General features: G+C 39.8%; 1 protein-coding gene across 50 annotated transcripts in view; it reads right to left on the reverse strand.

Annotated features, from left to right (window-relative positions):
- RBFOX2 (RNA binding fox-1 homolog 2) overlaps nt 1-13,250 on the reverse strand; it is a 265,853-nt gene that overhangs the window by 13,485 nt on the left and 239,118 nt on the right. For 23 of the 50 annotated variants that reach the window (XR_011534749.1, XR_011534748.1, XR_011534752.1 and 20 more), the window contains 5 exons: nt 11,887-11,947; nt 8,818-8,871; nt 8,605-8,697; nt 7,377-7,509; nt 3,626-3,665 (listed from right to left, as the gene is read on the reverse strand). Coding sequence is in view for 45 of the 50 variants with exons in the window: in XM_070600260.1 (XP_070456361.1) it covers nt 3,626-3,665; nt 7,377-7,509; nt 8,605-8,697; nt 8,818-8,871; nt 11,887-11,947 (381 nt within the window). In the remaining 5 variants the exon portion in view is untranslated. Of the gene's footprint in view, nt 1-192; nt 236-3,625; nt 3,666-7,376; nt 7,520-8,602; nt 8,698-8,817; nt 8,872-11,886; nt 11,948-13,250 lie in introns of all 50 variants that reach the window. The other 27 variants (XM_070600264.1, XM_070600261.1, XM_070600255.1 and 24 more) reach the window with 7 other exon arrangements.

The raw sequence follows: 13,250 nt of genomic DNA on the forward strand, positions 1-13,250 counted from the left end.
GCCCTCACGTACGGAACTTGACTGTGTGCACTGCTGAGGTAGCAGGGCTTAGATCACACGCTCACAAGTCTTGATTGTCCAAAAAAGCCTCTGTTCCCATCTCTAACGTGGAGCTGGAATGGTTAGTATAATTCAATTTTGTCACTGCAATCCACAATCTGATTGATTGGCAGGTCACACTGGCACTCCTACCTGAGGTATTTTAGCGCTAATGATTGGTTCCTGTAAGACTATTCTATAACAGAACACAGGAAGAGCAGTTCAAAACACAGCTGTGGAAGGAAAACAATCATACAAAAAGCCCGCTAAGGGGCCACCAGCCTTTTCTTTCCTTCGGATGCAAGCATGCTTTTCACAGGATGAGAATTAGGAGCAGTTTGTTACCCCAGTTAAAAAGTGAATTAGGGTGAATTACGCCTTTTCTACTGGCCAAAAAAGAGGGGTGGGCGGACACGTCATCTATCTGCTACACTCGAGGGGGCACCACAGGGGTCTACAAATCACGGCCGACTCCAGAGCAGCTCTCCCGAGAGTAGTGTGCCACGGAAGGAGAGAAAGGGAGGAGGATGGGCAGCAGGAATTATGGCTAAGAACAGAACAGGGAAAGAGGTATAAAAAACAAACCAACCCTCCACAATTAACAGCCTAAATTAATATCACAAACTCTTTTCCCTCCTGTCGCCTCTTCAAGCTCTGGTTCAGTGCTATATACTAGATTTCTATAGAAGATTTCTATATAGATTTCTGGAGGTTTCTATACGAGATAAACCCTCCTCTCCTTCTATTTCTAATCTGATTTCTGAGGAAACAAAAACTAAATGTGTACTGATAGATTTCCACCGAAGGGAAAATGTACAGAGAGAAGAGAACACACTCAAGGTACAGCAACAGGCTTTGTGTGTGTGCTTTTTAAGAAGCAGCCTCTGCCCCTCACACATGGAGTAGGGAGCATAAGGCCCTAAAAGCCACCGCTGCCTTAGGCCTCACTCAGCAGTCACCCCTGATGTATTCTTGGTTTTCGTGAGCGGGTTCGGGGGTTCAGATGTTATTTCAGCACTAGTGACCAACTTTTTCCTCCAAGTAACTGCTTTAAGATAGGAACTAAGAAACGATAATAACAATAATATTAATTTTTCATCAACAAGGGGCCACTGGTCAAAAAAATATTTCGGAAGGTCACTGAATTACTAGTGTTTAGCTTGAGAAGGTTATCCGTTTAGCAGATTAAAAAACTTAAGAGTGTTTTCTCAACAAGTATGGAAAAATCATCTCTCTTCACAAAATTCTACGTGTGGGGCCGGGCCCCGTGGCTGAGCGGACAAAGTTCTGCACGCTCCGCTTCAGCAGCCCGGGCTCGCGGGTTCAGATCCAGGGTGTGGACCTACTCCACTCGCCAGCCACACCGTGCAGGTGTTCCACCAACAAAAAAATAGAGGAGGACTGGCCCAGATGTTAGCTCAGGGCAAAAGAAGAGGAGGCTTAGCAACGGATGTTAGCTCAGGGTGACTCTTCCCCAGGGGGGGTAAATCATATGTGTGAACTAAGGCAACGAGAGGACTGTAAACAAATATTTGGTTGGTCGACTTAGCAAGGTAGAAGAATGCAAATCTTTTTTTTTTTTTTTTAGGAAGATTAGTCCAGAGCTAAGATCCTCTGTCAGTCCTCCTCTTTTTGCTGAGGTAAATTGGCCCTGAGCTAACATCTGTGTCCCTCTTCCTCCATCTTATACATGGGACGCCTGCCACAGCATGGCTGGCGAGCAGTGCGCAGGTCTGACCTGGGATCTGAACTGGTGAACCCCGGGCCACCAAAGCAGCGTGTGCAAACTCAACCACTGTGCCACCAGGCTGGCCCCGCAAATCGTAATAAGGTAGCAGTAGGCCACGCTTTAAAAAAATCCCCAAATAAGGAAAATATTAGAGGAAAAAGAAAATTGACTTAAGAAATAATTCAAGTAGAAAAGCGTGCTCTAATAGACCAGATTTCAAGAAAACAACTTAAATAACATAAAGATGAGTTTCATGAGAATATGGATACTAATGTATATGTATATGGGAGAATGTACATGCGAAGATCACACGTAAATATGTATATTTAGAAAAGTGTAATTTGGAGTAAAAGTAGCATATAGATCCTCAACCCTCAAGTTCCATTGTAAGCACAGGAAAAAAACTATCTTTCATTACTTTTTGAAAACCATCTGAGGAAAGAGGTGGATTTTAATTAAACTACCAAGAAAAGTCATGAAATATGGATTAGTTGGATTTTATGCTTGGCTGTACAAATAATTTATGTAATCTGGGTAAGTAACAATCTCTCTAAGAAACATATCTACAAAGTGACAGGGTTGGACCAAATCAGGGCTGAAGGTTCCTTTAAGCGTTTGTTAAACTAACGCAAACTTTGAAGGTCTCCTCTAAACAGGCCAGGCGTGTTCAGTCACTGCAGTGCCTCAGGGGGGATTTCACCCTGTCTCTACTTCCTGCCCTAAATGCATTCTGAAAGTGCATTCACATTTCTGGACTGCCAGAGAATCTCTGGCAGACCGGAACTACCTCACTAAAAAGGTACCCTTATTGATTTGGGGAGGTAAGGGTGGAGAAAGCATTTCCAGACACTTCTAACCTATGCCCAAGGAATAATTTCATGCTGACAAGTTTTTCTTATGAAATTGTTTCTTAATGATTTGAGCGGTGAGAGCAACCTTGCATTCAGAAAAAGATCATTTGGAGAGGTTTGAATCAAAGACTTCAAAACTCAAAAACTTTGACTCTTTGTCAGATCATTTTGTCCATATTTTAAAGAATATGTGACAAACCAATCGCAGACCTTTCTCTATAGCTAGATAATTTAAATAATGGATGATGATGATGGTAACATGGCTGGTAGAATTAACAGATCTTGTGTGATAGTCAGATGCTTGGAAAAAGAGTCTAGGTTGCTAATTATGCGACTCATTTCCCTCTAGATGGCTCTTCAGAAAACAGATCCACTGGTTGTGGAGTTTTTGATAACAAAAGGCCTTAATCACTGAACATTTGGCTTTCTCTCGTTATTACCTCCTCTTCACTGGCATCAGTTCCTTATTTACTTTCACAAGATAATGCTCGCTCAAAGTATGTAAGATAGGAAAACACACAGTTCAGAAAGCTTATTGCCATCTATGTAGATCAAAGCTCTAATGATCTAAAGAGGGATGAGAAATGAGAAGGAAAAGCAGACACGGGAAAGAGTTGCCTTAAAGCTAAGCTCGTCCTGTTATTTATGTATGCATGTGACAGGACAGTCATAAGACTTTAAACCTGCTGATCATCTCGCCAATATAGTAGTGATATACAGGACATCTGTGGGCAGTGGGAAGGGAAAAGAATATGTCCAGTAGACTGACTCTAGCAACCATCAGGAAACCCAAAGGCTTAGTTTTTGCACCCAGGGGCAAGCGCAGTGGCAGAGAAGCATGCTTGCATTCTTAAATATATAAATATATATATATATCCACAAGGAAAAACAAAATAAAAATTAAATAAATTATATTAAAAAAAAATCAAACCAAACCAAAGAAACAGAAAAAAAAGGCTGGCTTGTCAGGGGATGGGGTCCAGAAGGCCCCGGTGTGTGTACTTACATAGAGGTCAGCACCGTAAAATCCGTCCTGGTAAACCACACTGCAGAAAATCCACACAAAAACAAAAACAAAAAACAAAAGAACAGAAACACATTCCGGTTATTGAGGACGGCAGCATGCACATGCGCTCTACACAGGCAGGTGATGTATGAATACGTAACCTGGGCTTGGGGCCACTGCGAGTCAGTGAGAGACCGTGAAGGTGCACACGCACGTCACACAGCTCCAGGACATGCCAGGAGGGAAAGGAATGCCAGACTGGAGGCAACGACCTAGAGATCTGGTAATTCAAGTAAGATTAAAACAACAAAGAGCATTCCCAGAGGGCCTGACACAGCTATCGAAAAATCTGCTGGACTGGAAACATCAACTTTTCATACCTGAAGTATTTTTGTTTTAAAGCTCACCCTAGGAGGAAGTTCTTCTTTAAAGATTTTCAAAAGGCGTGTGTGTGTGTGTGTGTGTGTGTGTGTGTGTGTGTGTGTGTGTGGTGGGGAGGGCATGTAGCGAGGGGTTTAACATGAAAACAATGAACGCAAAGAATTCCATTAGGGCGGGACCTGTACGCAAAGTATGCTTCAAAATTATGTTTAGTATTTTGTTTTCAGTTTCATAGTAACGTAAATTTTTTCTGATATCCATACATCACCTGCTTTTTACCCTGCACATTAGACATGCGATAAGATTTGGCTGATCACACAAGCATGCAAAGTATTATTATTCAGCATTTTAAGAACCAATGCAACACCTCAGAAAAACAAGTCAATCAATTCTGACCAAAGTAAACAGAGAAATGTAATTAAAAAAAAAACACAACCAAAAATACCCACAATGCATTGCTTTCACAAGCAGAGATAATGAGCTAAAGGTTAAGGTGATTGGTCCAAGGTCCAAGAATTCAAAGGTGCAGTGGGGATCCCAGATAGTAACAATGTAATCCAGAGCGGGAAGGAGTAACTGGAAGATTCTAAGGGTTCTTTTTTGACCATAAGAATACTAATGGAATTCTGAAAAATACAATTGATAACTGAAGTTCTAGGCATGACCTGTTTTAGTTGAAAGAATAAAACTGAGAAGGTAGCTGATTAAGAAGAGAAGGGTTTATTTTCCTGTTTAGAAAACAAATTTGTATCAAACAAAATACATGACTTTTTTTTTTTAATCCTGAGCAACACTAAACTATTATAATTAAAAATATAGATTCCAAACCTTTGGAGGTATTTTGTGCATATAATTTCCCCAAAACATTACTTTGGGACCAAAAGACATGGAACAGCAGTAGAGATAAAAGATAAGACTTTCTTCTTCGTACTTGTTAAACCAAAATTTGGCTATTTTCAATTAGAAGATCTGTTTATTTATTCAGCTAAACAAACTGGATATTTTCACCACTACCTTCTCTGTTACAATAAACAAGCTAGCAAGTGAGGTCATCAAATCATATTTTTAACTTGGATATGAAATAACTTATTTCTTATCAGTTGCTGGAAAGTTTCTGAATTCTACTTCCAATGACACTTTGGTGTGTTTACACGACAGTATGGTCACACTTTGCAATGCCTCAAATATCATGTGCCTTTTATTACACAACAGGCAATTAAATTCATCTGTGATTTTCATTTAGCTAAGTTCTACCCACTTTTATTATCTCCAATTGCAGTTAAAGTCTGATATTAGAAAGTAATCTGCCTCTCAACTGCATTTTAGTAGATAAAGGAGACTTGTTCATAATGAGAAGGCTGATAAAACGCGAAGCACTGATGCCAAGTGCTGATTCATTAACTTTCAACAATTCAGTAAGGGGGTATAGGCAAAGATGGAAAAACATGTCTTCTGCAAAGAAGAGTGGTGGCATTAAAAGCACGAATAAATTTTACGCTGAGTTGCATCACTCATTGGGAATATTCACCTAAATTCTAGAGGAATTCCAATATTCCCTGTATCAAATGCCATAGTGAGGCTGGAACACAATGATTAATGATGAAATTAGTTCACTAAGCTGAAAAGCAACTTTAGGCCATTCCCCATAAAATACTGGACTTATTCCTTGCCATCTTCCATGTAAACAAGTGGTTTAGTTAATAAAAAAGAAAACATGGGAAATCAGTGTTCAATGTAATGCACAGACATTGATGTGATTAGACATGAAGATAGTGTCCTCGAGCAAATCTACACCTGACAGACTTGGTAGAGAACGGGCTCTCAGCTTCGGCCACATGCTGAAATGACCTACTCTGCACAGGAACGGATTCAACCACTGCCTAAAGAAACTTAGCAATATTACAGAATGAAGTCCCATGTCTCTGGTGAGCAGTATCTCTTTGCAAACATGACAGTAAACTCTCCTGGACTGAAATGGAAGATGCTTCAGGAACAATTTTCCTAGTGTGCACAACTTCCAAAAGGTTCGTTTGTATGTTTTCCTTGACTATTTCTTGAGGAAACAATATGCATCTTTAGTCACATCTTTGAAGAGAGATGTCAGAGGTTGAAGGTCAAAGGTCAAGTTGAGAGAAAAAAGGATAAAATTAAAAGTAAGTAATGGCAGAAGATGGAGATGATGGAATGCATGGGATTTAAACACCTATAAACTGCAAACAAAGGTTTAATTTCTAAAGCAGTTCCCTTCCAGCAGCTTTTGGAGCCTGCCTGTATCAATGTGCACACTTGTCTAATAAAAATGCTTTAATTCTGTGCAACGGAGGCCCCCTAACGGCCTGCCCGTTTGGTCTATCAATGCATGCTAACTTAGCACACCTCGAACCCAATTTTGCTGTCAGAAAAGGGCCTACAAAGCAGGCTCTTTCCCTTTATATTGGAACTAAGCAGCAGTGACCAGGCCCCGCCGCCACCATGTTTATTCCTCAGTAAGGATATGGGGAAAACCTGTCACAGGCCGAGAAAAGATGAAGAACACAAATGCCACATCTTTGAAGAAAGTCCTTGATACAACTAAAAGTCCACTCCTTATAAAGATATACATTTTTAGGCTGACAGTGAGAAACAACTGAAAACAAAACCTGCCATCTTCACTCCTTTCCCCTTATTCAACAACAAAGGATTTATTTGTTGCTACGGAATCATTCCACTGCATGAGACACCCTCCATACAAAAATCAAAGGGTGAAGGATGCTCAGCTCCATTAGTCATTTTACCATCATTCAGAAGCCAACTGTAGTTTAATTCTTCCTACTTCTCCCTTTCTGCCTTGATTCAATTGGACTTGGTTCATCTTTGAATTAAACTCTTTTAATCCGTTTCCTACAAAGAAAGCAAATCCATTGTGGGTAACTAGGTCTGCTGCTCACCACCCAGGCAGTGAAACCAAAAAGAGGGCACGTGTGATGGCCTCAGCCCCAACACAGGGTGGTGATCGGGGGTGAACACAGCAGACGCGGTCTGCTCTACAGTCTTGAGCTCCTATTTTGGTTCTCTGTAGTAGTGTTAATCCACATTCGTGCGATGCTGAGTGAACTCCATGCCAACACACTGCTAGTAAACACAAGACGGTTCTGGCTACTGTCTTAAGCCACTACTGTGAGGGCTTAAGGTGGCCAAAATGAAGATTTATCTAATGAATTGATATTTCATTACATTCTGATCATGGTATATTTTGGTTCTTGCCATCTTATCCATTAATTTGCAAATATTCATAGGATCTCTACTACGTGGCACGGCAATGTCCCAGAAGTTATAAGGGCCATGGTATTCTTGTTTTGTCCAATTGCTTATTTTGGAATCTAATGCTTACCCTGGGTAGGCAGGAATGGCTGCTGGAGGTACCGCTCGGACCGCGCCATACACTGTCCGCCCTCTGCCCCTCAGATGGGCTCCTCTGAAAGCGGCCGCCGTGGTGGCTGCAGCTGGGTACGGGAAGCCAGGAACTAAAGGGAGACCCAAAATATGACAGAAATGTCAACTTGCATTCAATAGCAGGTGTGCAGTCACAACGTGCTTTGAATCAATAACAGGAGAGATGAAAAGATATGCACCACATATTTTCTGAAAAAGAAACAGAGAGACCCACTACGCAAAAGCTAATGATTCCAGGCCTCAGTCATCACAAGTCTTGAGTAAGTTCTCTGCTCCTTCCCAATTTTGGAATTACAATGCAAGCTGGTGAGAAAGAGGTCAAGCAGCTCTGAGAACTACTGCCATGATAAGAGGAGAGACTAAATTTCTGTGGACAGTGTAAATTGACTGGTAGAAACTCTTTAACTGGCCAATTACTAATCTTGTTTCTAAACATTATTATGCGCATGTAATAACTATTCCTCATAAGAATACTCTCTTCTGTTTTTACATGGTGCCAAACCACAAGGCACACAATGGTCTTTAGACATTTTATCAGTCACCCTTACTCCTTTATCTAAAATGTTTTAATCCAGAAATGTGAGGTAAGAGGGGAACCTCCTCTCTGTTGTAGCCTTGGAGCCTTTAAAGAGGCAGACACTTTCTAAGGGTCTATTTTAAGCGTGCTGTCCTCTGGAAAGCACGGAGAAACACTGATTCCATGTCCACCGAACTCTGTTTAATTATACCTCCTGTTGGAGCAAAATGGCTCAGGTCAAAATGACTCTAGAGAAGCCCCCAGAGCTGAGAAGAGTCGACACTGGAGGTGGTGTGGGGTGGCGCTCTGCTAGAGAGCCCAAGCCGACTTGCAGAGAACACAGAGAATATGCTCCACAAACACTTACTCCTTCTGTTTTCTTTGCTATTAAGTGCAGACTAAAGTGTTCTTTACAGGCCCTCCCTTCCTTCTACCTTTTCCAACAATTTAAGCTTTGTGGCAATCTTAGTGTTTGGTCAGAAGGATTCTAGCACAGGCTAAGCAGGACAGAGCGTTATGATAGTACTCATTTCTCTTGAGAATGCCTCCTTTTCAATTATGTATTATACTTGGGGCAAAAAAAAGACTAGCACATCCCTGTTTACTCACAACACTCAAAATCCACGTCAGGTCAACATAGGCTACTTACTGATTAGAGGAATGTAAGTGTTAATACCCCCTCTTCCTGATAGGGGCACCGCCGCATCATTGCCTAGGGACACATCTGCTTGAAAGCTGGATGCTGATTGCATTAAAAAAAAATTAAAAAATGCAAAAAGATTACAAAAGAATAGTAAGTTGAAAAGCAACAGATGTTGTTACAATTAAATAGCACAAATGCAAAAGTTAACTTAAATACTACCTGCATATAACTCGGGGCCATACACAGCTCCAACTACTGGGCTTAATTTCCAACCTGCAACGGAAGAGAGGACAGCGAGCACTTAAGACTCCATGAGGAGTACAGGGCAAAGAAGGGGTGTGCAAGTGGGCTTCAGACACTGCTGGGTTGATTTTTGCCTATTACCAACTTCTCTTTAGAATGCCAGTGGGGGGTTTATACGAGAAGGTGATGACGTTTCCAGACCTGATTATCTTTAAGCAGCACTAGCACAGTGAAAGGATGATGAGGGGTTGGGGTAGTGAGTAGGGATAAAGTGGGGAGAGAAAGAAACTGAGACGGAGGTAGGAAGAAGACGGAATGAGAGAAGGAAAAAGAAATACAAATAAATCCCAGGTTTGGTATAGTGTCTCTCACAGAACTGCGTAATGACCTATGCTTTGTTTAGAAAAAGGAAACAAGGCAGAATGTATCTCGTCCTATGCCACACTGTGACACACTTTCTTATATGTCATCTTAACACTGTTTACTACTCTAGTTGTGTTATCAGGTACCCTCTGACTCAATTCAAATTTCACCTGGCTCTCTGAACTCCCTGTTCAATTGTACCATGCTGATGGGATTCTGGGTAAAGTGAAATCTCCTTTTATTGGGATTTACCATCAGGAGCTCACTGGAGTTAACCAAGTCAACAAGGAGAGACATGCAACAATAAAATTCAAGGCACATTCCCAACTTCAGCGCATGTCTTCTGAGATTTTAATTTGTAAGGAACATACTTAAATTAATCAGACTTTTTAGCTAAAGGATATTAGACTGCTGTTGAATATGAGCTTAAACACTGATAAATTTTAAGTATTTCCAAACAACATTAGGTTTGATGTCAATTTTATTTCTTCATTCTCTTTTTTATATTTATAGAACTTTATATTTGTAGGAATGGCAAGTGTTAAAAAAAGAAAAATGTACTACTGCCCACTGATAGCTAACAAGTAGAACTCCATATGAAAACTTTAATCAATGAATATTATTGAATTTTATACATAAATAAGTACACATGCCCTATTCTTCATCTGAAAGACTGGCTCTTCGGTTTATTTCTTTTATGTTATTTAGGGCTAACATTGTGCCACTGTCACTTGATAAATAAATGAATGGAAAGAAGAAAAGGTCAATTACCAGATTTAAATGGCTAAAAGCAAAGACATTATTCAAGAGAAAATCCATTCATTCTGAATCGTTCCAATCCCCCATTCATTATTTTATGGGTTTATAGACATGCTTCTTCATTATTCTACACAAAAAATTTGGCAGAACCTGGGTTCAAATCCTACTAGAGTTGTGAGAGTACCAATGTTCTGCGATGTCAGACAATCAAGCGATTCCAACCGACATGAACTAAAACGCCGACTGAGAATGCACTGAAGGCACTGAGCACACTCTTCTCGGAACCTTTAACACAGCAGCAGCAAGCTTCTAAAGTGTGGCTCCATTAGGCGTGTATTTGATTTAGAATAATATTTAAAAATGAGCTTTTCCTTTCCTACCAATGGCATTATTACCTAAGCAAGCACTCTCTTTAAGTGCATACGTTATAATAATGGTATGCTGTCAATAATACTCTGAATATGTTTAGTTTTCTACAATTTACAATGTATTTTCACAGATGTTTATGTCATTTGACCTTGACAAAACCTGAAGGGAAAGATAAGATAGCCACCACCTCTGGGCTTCATTTCCTAAATAATAAGCTAAAAGGGTTGGGTTTTGATGACTTCTAAAGGAACTTCTGGTGCTAAAATTCTATGACTGCCAATTCACAGAGATGAAAACAGAACCAGATAAGTTAGAAAATTGGCCCCGGTCACAGAGTGAAGAGAAGAGGCGCATGTAGAAGCAGAATTGCTGTCATCTGAGTTCCAGTCAGCGGCTCTCTCTGCCACACCGTTCTCTCTGCGTCTAAAGGAAATCTCACATACTTCGCCTCTCCTTCCTATTTTGATTACATTGGGTTTTTATCAAAATTGCAGAAACTTCTGTTTTTGTGATAGCAGTAAAAAGAAAATCAGAGGTAAAGAGGGAGGTGGTGGTATCAGATATACCCACTGACAAATGAGTAGGGAAAACACAAATTATGCTGCATTGCATCATCTGTTTGAAAAGCTAGGCTGCATGATTCATTGAAGACTTTGTGGGACACACTCAATACTCATAGACTTAGACTTGATTTAAGACATTACCAGCATATACCGTCATACTCTAGTAGTGGGTTCAAACTTTTACAAAGCAATAAACAGGGAGAAACTCCCCCTTTTATGCTAGATAAATCTTATGCAGAACTCTAAAATACACAACAGAGAATGAGGAGTTGCTCAGATCAAAAGCAGAGCTGGAGGCCTTAGCACCCAACCCATTTGGTTTCCTCTTTTTTCCCCTCAAGATGGCGCTGTGGAACAGTCTGCAAAACCACTGTTGTCCTAAGGATTAAAATCCTATTCCCTCTCATTTGGAGAACATGAATCTAGATTAAATTTGACAACTGATGTAAAAATTCACAGAAAACTTTCTTCTCAGTGGGAAACACTTTTAAAACTCACTATATAACGTAGTCATGGAATAGAAAATAGAAAATATACACACCACTCCCCATGGCTATCACCCCTAGAGCAGAAGGACAGTAAGTGTCAAGAATTATTCCACTCATGCTCAGATGAGAAGGAATCAGCTATACAAGTGAGAGTGGGCGGGCATCCGGAGGCACCGTGGACAAGCCTGACATATGACAAAGAGCCGCAGCAGCTAAAAACGACGGTGCCCTCGCAGGACCTCGCTTGGGTTAACAGGTAACCACATATGACGTGAACTTCCCTGAGACCATAAAACCTTAATAACTAAAAAACGGCTTCATTCTAAGAAAAAGGTAATTTGTAAAAATACAACAGTCTCCTAGGTAAAGAAAACACTTGAAGACAAATGAAACAAACTGTCTCAAAACTGAAATCAAGAGAGATTCTTTGATGTTTATGAAAAGTCCACATATTTACACAAGAAAAAATGACATCCTTCTGAAGATGACTTGCAACCACTCACCATTTGCATATGGTGTGACCATCTTCTTATTGGTCATGACACGTGCTGTAGCATTATTCACCTAAAAATACAAAGTAGAAGGAAGGGGCAGTGAGGAAGTAGACCACATTAGGGAACACAGAATTGCTCATCCAATAACATAGTACTCAGTTTAAAATGTAAATTTCAGAGAGCACTGATTTAAATAATTAATATAGCAATATAAAATATTAATATACAGTACTTTAATTAAAGTGATTATTAAATGAGGTTAACAAGAGTAAATGGCAGTTTCTTGGTCTCCAAATGGAAAACTAGGACTACTTTACTATCCAGAACTCCAAAAAAAATACATTTGCAAGTTTTTTGGAGATTTCTTAAACAGAGAAGTCTCTGCATTAAGGAAAATACGGAAAAAATTAAGTTGGAAACAACTCCGTTTGCACATGAACTTTAAAGTTCATTTATAAAACAGAGGCTTGCCACATTGGTCAGGAAGCAGATTTACAGGAAGATACGAAAATAAATCTACGGATTTCACCTGTTCTAATGTTCAGCATTTTTGATATGTTTGTATAGGTTTTCTGGTTTGAGGCTGGTGAACAAATACAGAAACTTAGATTCTCATTTTGACGGTCTTCCAGACCATTTTGAATTTTCTAGACTATGTGGTCTATTCATTTAAGAATAAAGTTTTCAGAAGGCCTTTAAATTAGGCACTTAATTGAAAAAATAAAGCTTGCGTTTTTTTCTTTTATGGTACTCCCTACCCTCATTACAGAACTGCATAATTTAACGCACTCTCGGTGCTAAGGTAAGCCGTGTTACAAAGATGGTGATGAAGAAAAGACGAACGGAGCGTAGAAGCCAGAATACTGAAGCCCAGCGTCAGAATCAGCCTCGAAGCTCTTGCAAGGAGGGTAAAGCCTCACCACAGAACTTGATTATATACTGCATTGTGAGGGCATAAAAAAGGCCAGTTTTTAAAAGAATTATGAAACACACAAAATATAAATATGTCTTATTTTGCCTCTGGGGATTTACATTACGTTAGATTTGTATAGTGATAAATTTGTGTTAGGAAAAGACCAATTTTGGGTAGAATTGGAATTAAAAAACGTCTTAATGTGTCTTGTAGAATTTGTATAGAGATAATCTTCCCATGTGAGGAAAAGAGCTTGAAACTACATTTACTCTAGTTTGACCCACCAAATCATATAAACATTTCACATTTAAAAAAAAGAATGGGATACAACAATGATGAGACTGAGAGCATGCAGTTAAAAAACACACACACACACAAATAAAAGAAAGAAAAAAACAATCACTTTTGGAAAGGGAGAAAGTGAGGAGCGAGGCTCTCACAGAGGAGGGTTAGAATGGGG

Source organism: Equus przewalskii, chromosome 29, assembly GCF_037783145.1.
Source record: "Equus przewalskii isolate Varuska chromosome 29, EquPr2, whole genome shotgun sequence".
Taxonomy (NCBI): domain Eukaryota; kingdom Metazoa; phylum Chordata; class Mammalia; order Perissodactyla; family Equidae; genus Equus; species Equus przewalskii.